The sequence below is a fragment of the Brachyistius frenatus genome, unplaced genomic scaffold, assembly GCF_029030835.1.
Source record: "Brachyistius frenatus isolate BFR_SWC_R1_liver_20210118 unplaced genomic scaffold, ASM2903083v1 Contig_240, whole genome shotgun sequence".
Taxonomy (NCBI): domain Eukaryota; kingdom Metazoa; phylum Chordata; class Actinopteri; family Embiotocidae; genus Brachyistius; species Brachyistius frenatus.
This window is the reverse complement of record NW_027210839.1, coordinates 305158-322417: the sequence shown is the minus strand read 5'-3', so window position 1 is coordinate 322417 and position 17260 is coordinate 305158. Positions and strand designations below refer to the sequence as shown.

The following is a 17260-nucleotide window of genomic DNA, read 5'->3' as shown; positions in this document are numbered from 1 at the left end:
TTCGTGGGAGAATATTTGTAGGATGAACATGTGATTGCTTCAAATGGGAAATTTGAGCTTCTGAGACACAACACAAACACACAGCCCGGGACCCTCCCCTGACTTCTACTGAATGAACCCAATTCATGCACAAACATCAAAAACTAACGCTGTAAAGACCAGTGAAACCACTGCAGGAGACAACAAGTGTAGAAAAATAAAGTTTATTATTATTTTATTAAAAAAAAAATAGACCATTTACAGGTTAATACATTCTGACAAACACATGATAAATACCATTTAAAAGCGATTCATTTCCTGTGTACTAATATGCAAACATATTCTAAACGGATACCAGTTGAGTGAATCCCACAATTTTAAAGTCCAGTTCATATTAGTTATGCCGTCAGGATACACGCAGCCTGTCCTTTAGTGACAAGTACTGGAGAGGAGAAGAATCACAGGAGACACAATCATTAAAAGTACATTTTCTGTTCAGAAGCTATTGTCAGATAAGGTTTTCTGTGTGCCACTGCCTTCCAAAACTCAACACTAAGGGTGAAAAGTAAAAGATCCCGCTCTCCCTGAATTCAGCTGGAGTGTACATGAAGTGTTCTTTGAGCACATTACTCCAAAAATGTCTTTATGTACACCCCTCTGGAGGCGACGAGTGCTTGCTTCGTGGAAACAATATGACATCAACTGTGTTATTGGTAAATTAAAGGATTCAAAATCGAAGTGTGATTGCAAAGGGTGCAGACAGCTAAGCACGCCGTCTCTTGATTTACACATTTTAATACACAGGCCTGGGTGGAGGAGAGACCAGACCGAACCTCTCTGGTATGCATGTTTGTAATAATAACTTGGCTGCTTCACAGCCTTCAGAACGTGTTGGGCTGTCCTCAGCAAGTCGCCGCTGACACTGGCTGCAAATCTACAATTAGATATTTGGAAGCAGAAACTTACAACGGAGCTTATTTATCTCGAGGAAATGCCGCTCACTTGCACCGACTTCTTGCTTGAATCGCGGGACACGTTTTCTCTTGCAGCAGAATCAATTTTATTACAGCGGGAGACCGTCACTGCTGAATAAACTTAGGGAAGCGCTACCATATCCTCCTTTCTCCGTCTCACCTTTTTCCTGCTGTCGATGGCCTGCTGGAGCCAAAGCACCTCCATGGTGAGGGTGTTTCTATGGAGACGCAGGGCCTCCGGGGTACGGGGCACCTCCTGGGCCAAGCAGTACTGCTGAGTACCTGTAGGAGGGACGGTAAATTCAAAAGGACACGTAAAGGTCTCCTCTCTTCAGTTTTCAGTGAAACATGTTCGGGTGTCCGGCGTAAATCACACCCAACATTTACTGTGGCTCGCACACACACACACACACACACACACACACACACACACACACACACACACACGTCCCTACTGTGCACCTCTTACCTTCGTGAGAGCGACCGCAGTTCACGTCCAGCTCCGAACCGCTCCATATGCTGGAGGAGTCCCCTGTGAGCTCCGTGGCCCCTCCATCTTTACCCCCCGCAGCGCTGGGTCCCTCTCCAGCGCCTCCAACAGAGCTGCTGGGTAAACATGCTCCTGAACCATCTCTCTCTGCCTCCACCCACTCCAGGAGGGCACCCTTACCCTCCTGTGCAGGGCTGGTGTGTAGTCCCGGATCTCCGTCCTTGACGAAGCACGGAGCAAAGACAACGAGGGGGGGAGCGTGAACGAGTTTATTACACACACGAGCGTTTTCATAATGGTGACCGTCACTTACGGTGTCTGTGAAGCGGGGGATGGAGACGACCGCCTCCACCCACTTTAAATTGGTCAAACCTCCGTCAATCTCTCTCACGACCTCTTCAAAGTCGTCTCGCGCACCGCGGACTTCGCCCCTCACCAGGTGGCCGCGCGCGCGCGCCTAACGACGGGAGGAGAGTAACCATAGCGACGGTGTCAAAAGTACGGGACAGCGCTAACAACGTTAGCCGGAGTTCGCTAATGCAGCAAAACGGCTTAAAAACTCACGAAAAAAAACCCAACAAGTTGTTTGTGTTAGCGTAATGAAGCAACTTACTCCTTTGTGAATTGAAAACGCGTTACTTAAGTAAGGTTGTTACCTGGAAACGTGCGATAGCCGTCTCGAATTTCCTTCTGTCCATTGCTATGGTAACGTGACGGCTCTTCTACGGAGCGCGGGAATGAACTCAAACTTATTTACTTCCGGTGTCAAACTCGAACAGTAAAAGTGTGTCGCTGAGTTTTAACCACGGTTTTTAACAATATAAGTACATATTCCCATTTTCAGTTAATATCTGGCCATGTTACAGCATTTTTTTGGGGTAAACTATACAAAGGATTTAAACGGTATCCAGGTGATTATAACCCGTCTTTATTAATGCTGTGTTGTATTTTGGAAAACGCATTGGCGGAAGTGACCCTTTGAGTTCAGTTTGCAATGTTGCTGCTCGGCACATGGCACTTTTTTCTCCCAAGTTTTTCGGCACAACTATAGAAAATGAGTTGTGGTTCAAATCAGAGGACTTTGCTCCAGACTTGGGGTGCCCCCGCTCCCCAAAACAAAGGCGCTCAACCGAAAAAAGACAGCAAGAAAGCCGCAGGACGGAGCCGACCCGCTCAGGTAGCTACGACATCACATCCTCCTCGAAACCCTCTGTGGACTGAATTTGGTCGAGGGTCCACAAACGCATTAGAAAACACAGCCGGGACAGAGGACCCCATCCCGGTGTATGACGACGAAGACGACGATTTGATGGTGGTCGCTGTCTACGAAGCGGAAAGGAGCTTGCAGCTTGATAACGCAAACTTTTTTCAAGATGACGACCCCGTGAGATCAGAAAACACCACCCCGTCTCCGACCACGTCACGTGGGAAGGCGTATCCAGACTTTCCTGGCTTTGACAGCTCCTCAGCTGAGGTATGGATTTACCCCACCAACTATCCACTGAGGGAGTACCAGCTGAAGATATCAGAGGCTGCCCTGTTTCAAAACACCCTGGTGTGTCTCCCCACTGGTCTGGGGAAGACCTTTATAGCCGCAGTGGTTATGTACAACTTCTACCGGTGGTATCCGTCGGGGAAGATCGTGTTCATGGCTCCCACCAAACCTCTTGTGGCCCAACAGATTGAAGCCTGCTATAAAGTGATGGGGATCCCACAGGCACACATGGCTGAGCTGACGGGTAAGAAAAGCCACGACCCGGAAACCGTGGCCGCTCGTCCTCTCGCTTTCAGCCGTCTTTTAACGAGACCGCTTCTTGTTGCAGGCAGCACAGCGGCGAATCAGAGACAGGGCGTGTGGAGGTCCAAGCGCGTCTTCTTCCTCACCCCTCAAGTCATGGTGAACGACCTGTCGAGGGACACGTGCCCGGTCCAGCAGGTCAAGTGTGTCGTGATTGATGAAGCTCACAAGGCGCTAGGCAACCATGCCTACTGTCAGGTACACGAACCTCTCGCTGATCATCACAACTCTGCATTAATAAAGGACTTTATTTTATGACTCGGTGTCTATTTTTCCAGCACAGGGTTACATTCCACCTCCTTTAGTTAGTTACATATTTAAAGTGCTAACTATGTCCCACACTCGGTCCTTTCCCCCCTCTTCCTTAGGTGATCAGACAGCTCGGCAGCCAGACTCTGCAGTTCCGCGTCCTGGCTCTCAGTGCCACTCCAGGAGGAGACACGAAGGTGAGGATGATATATCTTTATGTAAATCTTTATGTTGCCTCTCTGAACTAATGTTGCTTAAAAATGAACCGTCGTTTTAACTGTGAACAAATCTGCCTCGCTTGATCCCCGCAGTCGGTGCAGGCCGTGATTTCCAATTTGCTCATCTCCCACATCGAGCTGCGGTCAGAAGAAAGCCCAGACATCCAAGCTCACTCCCACCGGCGTAGTCTGGAGAAAGTGGTGGTCCCTCCGGGTGAGGCCCTCTCAGCTCAACAGGCACGCTACCTGCAGGTAGGCACGTCCACCGATTAGCAGAGCATCTTCCCATCGGCTTCACAGTCTTTATTTGTCCCTATAATTAAATGTCTGATTCGAAAGTCAGAAGTGAGAGGATGTGAAAAATGTCACATAGTCTTCTTATTGATACCACAACCACGATGTCACTGTAGGCACAGACTTATTGCAAATTATTTATGTTTGAGTTTATGAGTCCATCTTTATTGTCATATTTATTTTTAAGAACATTCAAATTTAGAAAGTAAGTTTGATACTCAAACTTTCCTTGATGTTGTCTTCTTGTGTTTTGATTCCATCATCCTGTAGAATATGTGGCTTTTTTTTTTTTTCTTCTTTTTTGGGGGTTTTGCTACCACCCTGTGGACACTGTTGGTTTGCTTGTGTTGTAAAAAAACCCCGAGACCTAATCCTTCTCTCGGCATCACATGTCTTTCCCCCCGGCTGTGAGGTTCCTTCTGGGTCACTTAATATTAAATGGATTGATTTGTCTTGAAAGCAGCATCCTGTTGCACTCGGTGGTCGATCTTTCAGCGTCGGTCGACTGAATGGTTCTGGATTATTACTCTTCTTGTCACGGGGTTGGTTCGCCGCGTGTGTGGACGGCACTGTAAATACACTGCACTTCATTCATGTCAGCCGGCTGGATGGCTGGAATGTGACACCTGCATTTGAAAGTTTAGACCTGTTTTATTCTCGCCCCTATGTACTTTTTTTTTTTTTTTTTTTTTCCACCCCTCCTTGTTTGTAGTAACCAACAGAGTACTTCTTTTTCTTTCTTTCACCCCCCCACCCTCTCATCTTTTACCCCCTGACCGGAGGATGTCTGCAGCCTCCTTCTCAACCTCCATCCCTCACTGCCAAAAAAAAAGAGGAAACACTGTGCTCAGTTGTAAAACAGGCATTACTGCAGTCATGCAGGAAGAATTTAATAACTGTTGAGCCAATCGGAAAAATGAACCAGTCATGCAGACACGTGTTTTATCTTCAGTTGTGTTTTTCCCTTCACTCTCCGAGAGAGAAAGAGGCCACTATCCGTCTTAATAAACACTAAAGTCGCCTTTTCTGTTCTTGTGGTTTTGATGGAGCAGAGATTGAGGTTTTGCAGACAGTGCGTATAAAGTCAGTGCACATCTAGGCCACTCTGTTCCCGCCCGCGCTCGTAAAATCTACACCCTGTATTGTGTTGTAATGGAAACTGATGGGGTAATATAGGGCTTAACTTTTAGCGGCAATTCTTCTGCGCAAGTCGGGACTATCGAACACAAACGGGATTAGGTTGATAAGTCCGCACATCTGGGCTAAACTTCATGTTTACTCCCATCAGGTCCTGTGCAACAGGCTGCACCCTGATATACTATAGTGTTCCTCCTGCGAGAGCTCATCATGTTACTATGCTCCAGTAACTCGGCACCAGTTCCTGTTGCGATGGATTATGCTTTAGATTTCACAACCAAGTGTGGTGCGACGCTGTTGGTTTACCACATTTTGAGCCCATAAAAAACAAAAAAAAACAAACAGGAAGTAGCAACCTCAGGGGCTTTTATGCAAGTGTAGTTGTTCAGTACAAACACTGATAACACAACCTGCTATGCCTGTTTGTTTCTGCTGTGATGCCCATCTTTCTCCTCGTATAAAACTATTCAGTCATTGCATTCGTAATGCATCAAGTATTTGGGTAAAGGATTACACTTTTGCTCTTTCCTGATCAGATTATATTTTGTAAAGGGTTAGCATTATTTCCCGCGTTGCTCTTCAGTATTCAGATCATTGTGTAGAAGTTTATCATGAAACATAAGAGTGAGCATCATTTATTTAAACTCATTTCTACACCAATACACCGAGAATGGCGTCGAGTTTTGCGTTCATGAACTTCGCACCGCCGTAGATTTCAAAAGACAGGAGATAAGCACATTTTTTATTGAACAAAGAAAAACCACAGTAGCTCTTGTTGTTGTTGCACTTGAATTTTCACAGTACATCACACTTTTTGCAAAACACAAAAAAAAAAGAAGCAAAAAGAAAGGAAAACAAATTAAATCCACACACTTGATGTTCCCATATAACCAGGCTCTTTTAAAGGGAAAACCAACCTACATGTATCATGGCTTTGCAAGTGTTTACAAGAGTATCATATCAACGCTACAATCATTGAATGCGAAATAAATTCTTTGGATTTGGATGCCTTGACGTCAACAGGAATGCCGGGCAACCTTCCCAACCCAATACTATCTTTCTTAACTGTCAGTTTCTTTGTGGATTTAATCAAGAAGGTGAAGCCAACTTTCTCCCCAATTTGGATTGAATTTAACTTGTATTTTCACTCATTAAATGGGCTTCAACATCTGTCTGCTTAAAGCCTTTTGCACATACCTCCCGTCCTGGTAAAAATCCTCACACGGTGATATTTTGGCTAGTTCACTTCCATTTCACTGGCACCCCAGCAGTAAATAAACATTTCCAGAGCAGATGATACGGTGAACGTCAGGTGTACAGCTGGCATTGTAACTTTGTTTTTGTTGCATTTCATTGGTATGTTTGATTTGAAGATATAGTGGAGATAAACATACACACGTCTCTGACTTTATAAACTAACCCTTTATCGGTGGGAGAACACGAAAAAACAGTTTGAACTAAAACAGAATTTAGCCTTCTTTTATTCTTTTAAAGACTATAATCACAGCAGAGCTATTCTCTGTGCTCCGTTTCTTTTCTTGGTTGCATTGTCTCTACTCAGCAGCAGTAGTATTTGCAATACACTAGTGAATGCTTAATAACTTTGACACATAGTGGCGAGTAGAAAAGAGCACGACAAAGAGGTACTTGGGCAACTACTCCTGCGTATGAACAAGACTTGAAACATGAGGAATGCATCACCTTCCATCGTTTTCCTAAGAGAAAAGGATGTATATATTCTATAAGAACTTTATGATTGTCATTCAGCAGTAAAACCAGGAAGTTTTTCTCCGCATTTGGTTTGTAGAAGTGTGGCGTTTTGTTTACACCCTCGCCCGGTAGCTTTACATTCATGCACAAACACACACAAACGTGTTAAGTTCATACGTGTTTTTTTGTTTTTTTAAATTTTGTGTCGCTTGTCGTGTTGAGCTTATTTAAAGGCGGAAGCCACTAGTTCTGGCCTGGATGTTGTCTGTCGGGCCGTGATGAGTGCAGCACTGCAGATCGACCTGCCTGTCCCACAATACCAGCAACTGAACACACCCTGGGATTGGGTTAGGTTAGTGTCCCAGGAACTGGCTTATTGAGTATTGGTTGTCTAATAAATATTGCACTTGTTGTTGAAACAAAACATGCTGTGTGACACAGACTTGGAACCTGTCGTGGATTATTGTGGTCCGGCGATAACGAAACCAGTGACACCTTAACATGCAAGAGAATGACGCAGTCACTCCACATGACAAAGACATTTGTGGCTGTGCAACAGACCGAAAGGGAGCACAAAAAGGCTGCGTGTCCACTGGAAGCCTGTTTCCTCTGGATGGACAGGCTGTTGCATGTTTCTGACACCACTCAGTGGTCACCGTGTTCACAGAGCCCTAACAGTTAAAACTGTTTCAACTTTCAACTGGAGGGCACTGTGCTTAGGAAAAGGGTTTTAGCCATCTCCAAGCAGGAGATGAATGCTATGCTTCACCTTAGTATCTGGGTTGTGTTCTTGAGTGCATGGCAGTGGTTACGTTCTGTTCTTGCGGGTGAAATGAAGATCTATTTAAAATGAACATAAAGGAAAATTCTGAGGTAAGGTAAGGGTTGAGTTGTTGTTGTTGTTGTTGTTTAAAAAAAAAAAATCAGAACCCATCGGCTCTGGAGTGTACTAGGCTGGTGGTCATTTCAGGTAGAGGTGGTGACTAAAAGATGATTTTGCACCTGAGACTGTAGCTGAGCTGGGACAGTGTTGAGGGAGTCGTAATGAGGCTCAAGGGTCACGGGGAGGATCGCTGCGTAATCCTGCCGTCCCTCAGCGTCGCTCCAGGAACCAGATCTCATTCTGACGGTTGCTGTGAGCGGGGTTGGTGTAGCCGGCCACAATGAACGAGTCGTTGACGCACACACCCGGAGAGTCTAGCACCTCAGCCATGGCACTGATCTGATTGATGATGGTCACTTCATTGGTGGGACCAGTGAAGGGCCTGGAAGACGGAGGGAGTCGTGCATAAGTACGAGGCATCAAAGTTGAATGTTAATGCAGGAAAAACAGCATGAATTCTCGCCCTGACTGTCGGCTGTCAGTGCTAACCGGTGGCAATAGTTATTTTCTTCCTTACTCACCTTGTGTATACAGTAGTGGCAGGCCAGATGTCTATGACGATGTCGTTGTCAGACGGTTGTGGGGGCTGGGCCTGATACTCGTCGGGAAGGTAGTACGCCACAGTGACATCATGGGAGATCACTGAATGGTTCTCGTCTGTGCGCACCACCGTCACGATGGGCAGCGTCATGCCCAGGTAGCCACCTTGATGCCGAAAAATTGCAGTGGTCATTTTTGCACGTCTTCGAAAAACATTTCTGTTTGGTGAAGAAGTCCAGCACATGAAATAGGTCGGAGCCTGATTGGATATGTTAAAGGGCCCCTGGACTCACCGAAGGAGTTTTGCTGGCAGATGTATCGCATTATCCTCATAAAGCCATAGCAGATGCTCTGTTCATATGTGTCCTCACGCATTGTTATACAAGCCCAGTGGCCCTTCTCATAGTGGCGTTTTTCATATAGCAGCTCCCCACACTGAAAAAGTAACAGCACAGGTAACACAAGCCAGAGAGGGAACTTTAAAGAAAATGATTGTGGTAAACTAAATTCAACCTTTTTTTTACCAGCAATTTGTTTTGACTTATAAGATGCTGGTTGGCATTTACAAATTATGTGAAAAATACTTCCAATGAAACCATTGCTACTTAAAATGATAATAAACAGTGTTTGGCCACTCAGACAGTGACATGCCTCACAAAGTATGTGAGCATTTTTCCAAACACAAAAATGCATTGGTGTAATGTTAAAGGATTTTTACCAATGTACTCGAGTACTCTGGATTTTTTTTTTTTTCCCTCTTTTTTGCATTTTTAAAGCTTTATTTTGACAGGTTACATTTTAGAAGGCCAGGTTGTGTAATGTAAATGTTACTTTCAATCCTGCTTTAGTTGGGTTCTTCAGTAAAGTTTACAGACCGCAAGTAAATATGTTGGTACCTTTACCTACTACAAAATCGCCAGTAGAGATGTGATTGATATTTATTTTTATCAAGGCAGAAGTGTAAATTGATAATGAATATAACACTCAGTTACAGCCTTCAAATATTTTGTTATTCATTTCACTTTTTAGTCGGAGATTATCGGTGCGTTGTGACCGCTGTCTGCTTACTGTCTCCATACCGCCACTTTACATGGCACTAAAAACTGCTCTAAGAATAAGGTGCCATACTTGTCCTTTGTTTAACCGGAGTCTCCAGCCAAGTTTTAATGAACTAATTAACTCAAGTTAAACCAATTAGGCCTTTTTATTTATACGGTCCCCTAAAGAATTTAAACAGCTTACTGTATTGGGTGACACTGTCATCTTGTTGGAAATAAATAGCTGACCCACACTCACACAGAATATCTGTATGTAATCGCTGTTCATGTTCTTTTATTTGATGCCTGTTGAGAGGCTTGATTAGGTTGGCGTTGCTGTATGTGCAATCCAAGGCTTTTCTGTTTGTTCACTTGCTATGTGTTTCTCCAGATAATGAGAACAACGGATTAAAATGTACGTTTTTAGCCATACCTGACCTAAAATGGACCGACTATCGGCTCAATCACATCTGACTGGAATGGCAGGAAAAGGGTCAAATAAAAGTCTGTTCCTCCAACAAAATATTTAATCTCCTCTCCCGAGTTATTTCTGTAACGCTGTTGAATCATTGTGTTTGAGCATTGAGCTTCTCTGGTAGATCTGTAAGGTAGATTATGAATTTTGACTCCGTTTCCTGGCGCGCACACACTTGGTTTTTCCCTTTTTTTTTGTGTGGCACAAAATGTACGAATGTGGGAGTATGTATTGAGAGTATGCAGTAAAAGTCCGATTGATACCTTCTCTTTGCGTGCGAGGAGGGTGAAGGGGATGTGTTCTCTGTTGCTGCGTCCTTCGTTGTTGGTGGTTAGCTGTTGAATGGGCTCCGCCATATCTGTCAAACAAGGCAAACAAACATTGATAGGGAGTTCAAACCACGCTCAGAAATAGTAGTGCGCGTTAACACAAGTGACCATCGTGGTGTGCTTGTTTGTGTTGAAGCCTTTGTTTTAAACTTTGCCCGCGTGCCAGTCAAAGAATGGAAAGTGATGTTTTGAACGCAGTCGAGCCTCTTTTGGTGATGCCATTTTTCTTGCTTTTAATGGCATATTAAGGCAAATGAAACGTATTAAATACAACTATTTTCACACACTCTCTCTTATCTGTATGAAACGTCCTCACTTCCAGTAATCTGTTGGCGGTCCGTGTTGGATAGTTAGAGTGAGAAAAGGCTGCCAGCTGGGCAGAGCGCTGTGCCACGATGTTGCTGAGAGTAATGTTTATTAGAGCTGATGGAGAGAACATTAACTAAAGCAGCCCAAGGCCAGGTATAGACGAATATCAACAGAGATCACAGCATTAGCCAATGGTTTTGAAAACCTGGACTGTATTTTACCAGTTTGTTTAAGACATTTCACAGTATTTCATGGATCAATTTAGTAATTAAATCCCCTATTGAGCTGTTTACAGAAAGCAAGCATAGCATTTCCAACCTGCTGTAGATTCTTTTATTATTTCTGCTCTCATACAGATATTCAAATTTAGCCACACATGCTAAAAATTAATGTAGGACAGGCCCTACTAAATACAACTAAAAAAGGGGTCATAGAAGCAACTCGTCCAGAAATGTGTCACTAAAGCAAATATTAAAACGAGGGCCCTTTATGATGATGACATCAAGGTTGTCAGATTAAATCATGGCGTCATGTTTAGTTGTTAAACCGTCGTGTGCACAGCACTCGAGGTGAACCCCATTCAATCACATTTTGTCAATCAATACCATGGATGACAACTAGGTCAGATGGATATGTGCTATTTAGATGATCAATCATTTGACAATGAGCAAAGCTGTAGGCGTGTGTGTGTGAGAGAGAGAGAGAGAGAGAGAGAGAGAGAGTGGACATCTCAGCTGCTGGAAACTCATTTAGTAGGATCTCACGAAATCAAAGTTACACTGTACATCAATGATTAATAGTATATTCAACAATAAAATATTACTTAAGAGTGTTGGCAACAAAAGAGACAAGGAGGGGGCACAAAAACAACAACACGATTCAGCCTAAAACTCAAAGCCATTATTCACACATTCAGGCACATACTGCAAGCACGCACAAGCAATTTCATCAGTTTCTATGGCAGCGCCTGCGGAGCCGCTCGGTGTTGACGCAGAGCATTCAACACAGTCAACCCACATGCTTGTTTTTCTACCTGAGCTTTTAAATCCAATCAGAGCTGTAGTCACGTCCCACTTTCTGTCTGGCTCCTGTTCCACTAACCTCTGGTTCGCTGTGCAGTTTGTTTTTTTCCATCATTTTTTTTTTTTTTTTTAATTTTTTAACCAAAAATAACTGGCACATAATATTGAAGTATTCTGTTTAATTTCCATACTTTTTACTTGCATCACTTTATGATCAGGATGTTGAACGCACGTTGTTAGTAAACTACCTAAAGTATATGCAAAATGTGATTATATGGATTCTTGATCAGTAGCACAACACACCCAGGAATCCGGGGAGAAATCTTTACCCACATCTCAGACATTTGTCAAAATTGAGAGTTTGCAGTTTATCATCAGGAGTCGGGAGGGATACCCGCAGAATGTTATGTTCCATTTAACTCGGCTCAGATCTCTATAGTAAGCGGATAGTGTGCAGTCTATTTGTAGTTTTTTCTTATCTTTAAGTGTACACGATAATGTCATGTTCAAACTAAACGGGCATGTAGAATTAATAAGTGCTGCACTACAGTCCATAATCACCTGTCTTTCGACATCAAACGCATTATCAGGTCAAGTAGCTCCATAAAGAAACTGAAATATTTTAAATGTATGAAGATGTGGTTTTAGATTAAATGTCAGTGGAATGGCTTCAGTAAGATGAACTCGTAGCCTCTTTACAGCAGGGAAATAGATATGTGTGTCTGTGTATTTGCATGTCATTAGGCCTGCATGATTTTAGGAAAAAACAAAAACAAATGCAACGTGAGATAACACTGCAATCTTGATACGATTTGTGATAAATTCACAAATATTGACGTGTGCATATTAGACACACAGTTCCTATGTGTTTCCGCCTTTTAAAAATACACTGATATCAGAATAGCCTATACTCACTGAATAAATGAAAGAAAGTAAATTGAAATGTATTCAACAAACTGCACATGAATACTTAACCAATTCAATCAAATATTTTTTCTTATTTATTGTGTTTCAAGCAGTCTTCTAAAATGTCTGTATTACCATGGCCATATCACGATAATAATGAAAATACAATTTATCAGTTGGTAATTCATAAACTTTGCCAACCACTGTAGCGAAGGTTTAATGTGTGGACTGGCCTGAATTATTCACACTTGTTTACAGTGGCACCCATAAGTAACCAGCAAAACCACTGTTACGTTCATGGGAACGGATCACATTGTGCAAACATTAAAAAAAAAAAAAAAAAAAAAAAAGCTCATTCTCAGTTTGCATGATAAGTGGAGTCCCCATCTAACCCCTCTGCATCCCAATTAGAGCAAAGGAGTTTACAGTGGCCTTGGCCTGCGTCCTGAGCTACAGTATTGTAATGAAGCCACTACTACAGTACCAGCGCAGGTACGGTAATTAATCCCCTCTGAGTAAGAAGGCCCCAGCAAGTGATTTTGTATTAAGTCCCCAATTAGTGTTGTGGTCCGGGGGCAGAGGGAAGATGTGCCAGTCTTGTTTACTGGATTTCTAGTGGGCTCCCGCAGAGGTTAGGTTAGGTAGTTACTTTATTAATCCCCGAAGGGAAATTTTTTTCCGCTACAGCAGCATACAGAAGCAATAAGATAATAATAGAGTCGACAAATGGCCTACTTGAGAATGAAAAATGAAATCCTTCTTTAAAACTTTTTTTTGTAACCTTTCTTTAATAATTCTGAATTTCCAAACTTTTCTAGCCTCTACAAATCATTGGATTACTTTGGTTGAACCAACAGTGCCTTATAGACATTTTAAACTGGTGACCCCAGTTTACATGCAGACAGTTCTTTCTGTTTAAAGGACACCAACCTAAAACAGTTGGGAGTCCCTGGTCTGTGGACAAGCATTATCTGTACACAAGCTGAACTAATAAGAAGGCTTTGGTTTTGTTTAATCCTGCATGAGGAAGAGTTGGTTATCTAAAGACAGTTTTGAAAACAGAATTGTAAAACTGTGAAGCAGGAATTAAAGTGTTGAAGTTTATCTTATCTCAATGGGTCTATTGTTCAGGTCTGTGTATCCAAGATCTGTGATTAGCACCGAGTTGGAAGGTTCCAGAGTTCACGGTTGCCGTTGTCGTCTCCTGCCGAGCACAACGTCTGGCTTTACCTGCTAAAATCTAACACCTGAAGCTACAAGTTGACAAAATCAATCAGTAAATGAGGGCAAGGTGAAAACTTAAGCTAGATTTGTGTACTTTAAGAGTACATTGGTCTACAATTTTCCGGACAAAATAATAACATGTTAATAGACTTTGGAGGTGATGCAATGGAAATGACTGACTGAAATGAACGCGCCCTCTCTTGTTTATGTGGGCTAACAACGATGCACGGTAATAAAGTGCCAAATTTCTTGCAAAGCAATGTTGCCACTTCACGTTAAAACACTTCTTCTGCCCCGGTGCTGCCTGACAACAACTGCGGGTTAAAGTCACACTCGGGCATCGGACTGGTCTACTGGAGCAGTTCAGAGGTTGCAAAGCAGTTCAACCCTCAGCAGTCCTGACCACATTCCTGACAACTTGCAAATAGATCAGACTCGCATACGGACATGTCAAAATATGGACCATCAACTCTGTCACAGAGGGGATCATAGAGCATTCCACTATTTTTGTTATCCGACATATTTCCTGCCTAGCTTGCTGAGTAAGTACATAAACAAAGGAATAAGACCAGAGCATCATCCTTGTTTTGTATAATATCAGATGGTATAGTTACGGAGTTGAATTTTGGTCAGTTTGCCGTTACAGATTGTGGGTCAGACTTGAGACAAATGAGGGTTATTGTACAGTAATGATCTTGGAAACCGACAACATTAAAGTGTACATTTGATTTCATTTTGTGTTTACACTCGTGCAATCCCAGCGTGTTACTGACTGCGTCAGGATATATTATTGAATTAAAAAGTGAAGAAACAAATTGTCTTTATCAAAGTATAAACAGTGTGAGTGGCTAATTAAGTCTAATTTGTTAGTTTGTCCTTTGCATTCCTCCTCAAAACAAGCTTTTATTTGACGTGCAATTGTATTAGCAACAACAATATCGTACCATCCAATTAGAATATTTTACTATACGGGTAGAAACGTGTATTTGCTGAATATTTACCCGGAAAAAAAACACAATCAGACTTGAACAGTGAACTGCATGTGAGTGAAAGGTGTGATTTACAAACGGGATGTTCCTGATTTAAGAAATGCTCCCCTACATATAAATTGACTGCTTATTCGTAACACTTCACTGCAGTTGTGCACTCTTGCTTTCAGTCGAACAGATTTATTCGAGACACTACGAGTTGTTTCCACTCAAAGGGCCCAGAAAGAGTCTGCAGCAGGCCATATACTATTTAATGAAGTGGGCCAAATGAGTGCATCTGCAAATATCTGTGTTGTGGTGGAATTGTGGAACATATTATAGATCGGCATAGATAGAAATGCAATCTGATATTTTGCAGACTTCTAGTTACTAAAATAAGAGAGATTCTAAACTCATATTTCAATAAAAAAAAATAAAAAAAATAAAAACCTCCAGGGATCCTACAGGTCCCATGACCACACTGTAAGAACCAAAACGCTGCGTGTGCGTGCATTAATGTTGTAGCATTGGAGTTTGATCCCTTTAATTACAACCTGTCTGCATCAGAGCTGCCAGGATTAGTCGATGAGTTGATAGTCAGACAATTACTCGCCAACTATTTAGATAATTGATTCATTGTTTGAGTAATTTTTTTAATATGAAATATGCTAAAAATGATCTGATTCTGGCTTATTAAATGTGACTATTTCCTGGTAGTCTTCAATTATAATACTGGACTCTTGGTTGAGACAAAACAAGACATTTAAGGCTGCACTTTAGGCTTTGAGAAACACTGCTTGACATTTTTCCCCATTTTAAAAACAAAACGGCTGATTGGTTCAGAAAGATAGTCGACAGATTAATCAATAATGAAAATAATTGTTATTTTGTAGCCCTAGTCTCTACTTATTTGTCTCTGTGCTGCAAAGTTTTGCCTTACATTTTTTTTCTATAATAACTATACAGTTTTATAGCAAAACAGACAGTTGTCTGAAGGAGAGGTAATGTCCTCGCTTGAACTGGTTTGTCCATGTTCCCCGCTGGAAACTAGGTCAATGGTGAGCCTCGACAAAGTTGTGCACACTAACGAAAGTTAAAGTAGTTGTATTTATGTGTCTGTACACCTCACGTGAAAGGTTATATTCCAAAGAAGACTGGTCCAAAAGGCAGGGGACTAAAACCTAAAAAAAGTTATTTGTTTCCTAAGTAAACAAAAGTCAGTTGACAGGTGTTGTTGATTTGATTTTTGCCATATTTAATCTCTTCTTGATATACATTTATTTATTTATTTTTTTACCTTGCGCAACTTCCACTTGATGTCCTCTCGCTACCTCCTGCCAGTAATGAAGCAGTCGGTCCGGATCTTCGTTTTCCTCCATGGTCTCTCCTTCCTGTTCGAGGCTACCGGTGCCGGAGTCTGATAGCTGGTCCTCCGAGAAGGACTCCAGGTCTTCCAGTGTGATCATCTCGGGGCCGCCGGCGTCACCGCCGCCGCCGCCGCCGCTCATCTGACAGCCACCTCGGTCCATTTCTCTTCGTAAGACTATAATACCTACCAACGAAAATGCCACAACGGTTTCGGCTAAAGGAAGAATAGAAGCGGCTAAAATCGCTTACGACTCGTCGTTGAAGTCTTTTTTTTAAATATTTTTTTTTGTCTTCGGATTGCGGCGCTCGGCTTGTCCAGATTAGGACAACCGTTACTTTCTGGTCAACAAACCAGGCACTGCTCAGCTTCACCCGACGCATTTAGCCATATTTGCATTCTTTTGTGTTATATTTGACCTATCCGAGCCATATTATGTAGCTCGGCTCACTTTAAATTCGCTAAAAAAAACAAAATAAAAAAAAACAAAAAAAAAAAAACAAGAAAAGAAGTCGTCTTCTTGTTGGCCCGAGCGGAGCAACGTGACGCTTCCCTCGTTTTAGTCGGAGGAGAACGCGATGTTTATTATAGAGAAGAGGGCGGACCAGGATACCACGTGACGCTGCGGGCTCCCGCAACCCCCCCTCCCAGTCATGCTGCCCGACGTAATAAATACCCGAGACCCCCTGCCGTTCAACATTTAACCCAACTGTTAAAATGGGTCCCGAACAGTCTTTTTTTTTGTCGTTATTTCTTTAATAGTTGTGTATACGTGGACATAGGCGACTCTAATATTGTGTTGTTGCCAATGGGCTGCAACTGATTATTATTTTTTATTAGCAGTTAATCCCAAAATGGTTTTAATGACTAATTTAATTTGCGGTATATAAAATATCACAAATTAGTGTTAGTCATCGTCCCAGTCACATTTCAAATGTGAGTTATTAACTGATCCACAAATAAAAAAAACTTTTTCCCCCACTAAACTATTCACATGGTTCAATTTCAATTAATAATTTAATGAACCAATATGTCTCCAAAAATCTAAATTAAGTAAAAAAAAAAAAGTTCAGAAACTGAAAACAGATTTTTGTATCAGAACAGAGCTATACATAGCTACAACATTAACATGTTGCTTGCACTGATGCTTCAGTAGTAATAATCCCATGATGTCATATACAATATTACATCAGTTAGAGGGACCAAACCTATACTTTTACTTGAATATCTTAACAACATTTTGCTGCTAAATAGAATTTTGCAGAACTTTATAATCATCTCATTTGAGAATCAGAAATGGCATTTGTTCCTGATCAGATTCATTTATTATCAAAGTAGAAACAATTCTGATA

The 17260-nt window shown here is 42.2% G+C and overlaps 3 protein-coding genes and 1 long non-coding RNA gene across 4 annotated transcripts in view; 1 reads left to right on the top strand and 3 right to left on the bottom strand.

Moving 5' to 3' along the window:
* Nucleotides 1–251: 251 nt before the first annotated feature.
* iqcc (IQ motif containing C) lies at nucleotides 252–1621 on the bottom strand (the record flags this gene model as incomplete). Its single annotated transcript, XM_069720445.1, has 2 exons — nucleotides 252–1235; nucleotides 1423–1621. Coding segments are annotated over 2 exons (360 nt in total), but the record flags the coding sequence as incomplete, so codon positions are not given.
* Nucleotides 1622–1629: 8 nt separating this feature from the next.
* On the bottom strand, nucleotides 1630–2170 carry LOC138633899 (uncharacterized). The gene is made up of 3 exons (XR_011311921.1): nucleotides 2100–2170; nucleotides 1757–1900; nucleotides 1630–1663 (listed from the first exon to the last, which is right to left on the bottom strand). It is a non-coding gene; the product is annotated as an uncharacterized lncRNA (long non-coding RNA).
* Nucleotides 1870–17260, top strand: part of fancm (FA complementation group M) — a 39560-nt gene continuing 24169 nt past the window's right edge. Inside the window, 4 exon segments of the mRNA XM_069720422.1 lie at nucleotides 1870–3182; nucleotides 3267–3439; nucleotides 3610–3687; nucleotides 3802–3960. Coding sequence (XP_069576523.1) covers nucleotides 2498–3182; nucleotides 3267–3439; nucleotides 3610–3687; nucleotides 3802–3960 — 1095 coding nt within the window. The 5' untranslated portion in view covers nucleotides 1870–2497.
* soul3 (heme-binding protein soul3) lies at nucleotides 5868–16486 on the bottom strand. Its single transcript, XM_069720414.1, has 5 exons — nucleotides 15840–16486; nucleotides 10048–10142; nucleotides 8566–8707; nucleotides 8254–8437; nucleotides 5868–8114 (listed from the first exon to the last, which is right to left on the bottom strand). Exons 1-5 carry the CDS (start codon nucleotides 16069–16071, stop codon nucleotides 7943–7945), a joined length of 825 nt encoding a protein of 274 aa, XP_069576515.1. The 5' UTR covers nucleotides 16072–16486; the 3' UTR covers nucleotides 5868–7942.

Bases quoted from the DNA above. Each gene is read 5' to 3' on its own strand.
- soul3 (XM_069720414.1), bottom strand. From the start codon at position 16,071: ATGGACCGAGGTGGCTGTCAGATGAGCGGCGGCGGCGGCGGCGGTGAC. The intron at 8,438-8,565 runs GTGAGTCCAGGG...TTCGGCATCAAG, and splicing joins CTGCCAGCAAAACTCCTTCG to GTGGCTACCTGGGCATGACG. The intron at 8,115-8,253 runs GTGAGTAAGGAA...TCCGTCTTCCAG, and splicing joins GCCACTACTGTATACACAAG to GCCCTTCACTGGTCCCACCA.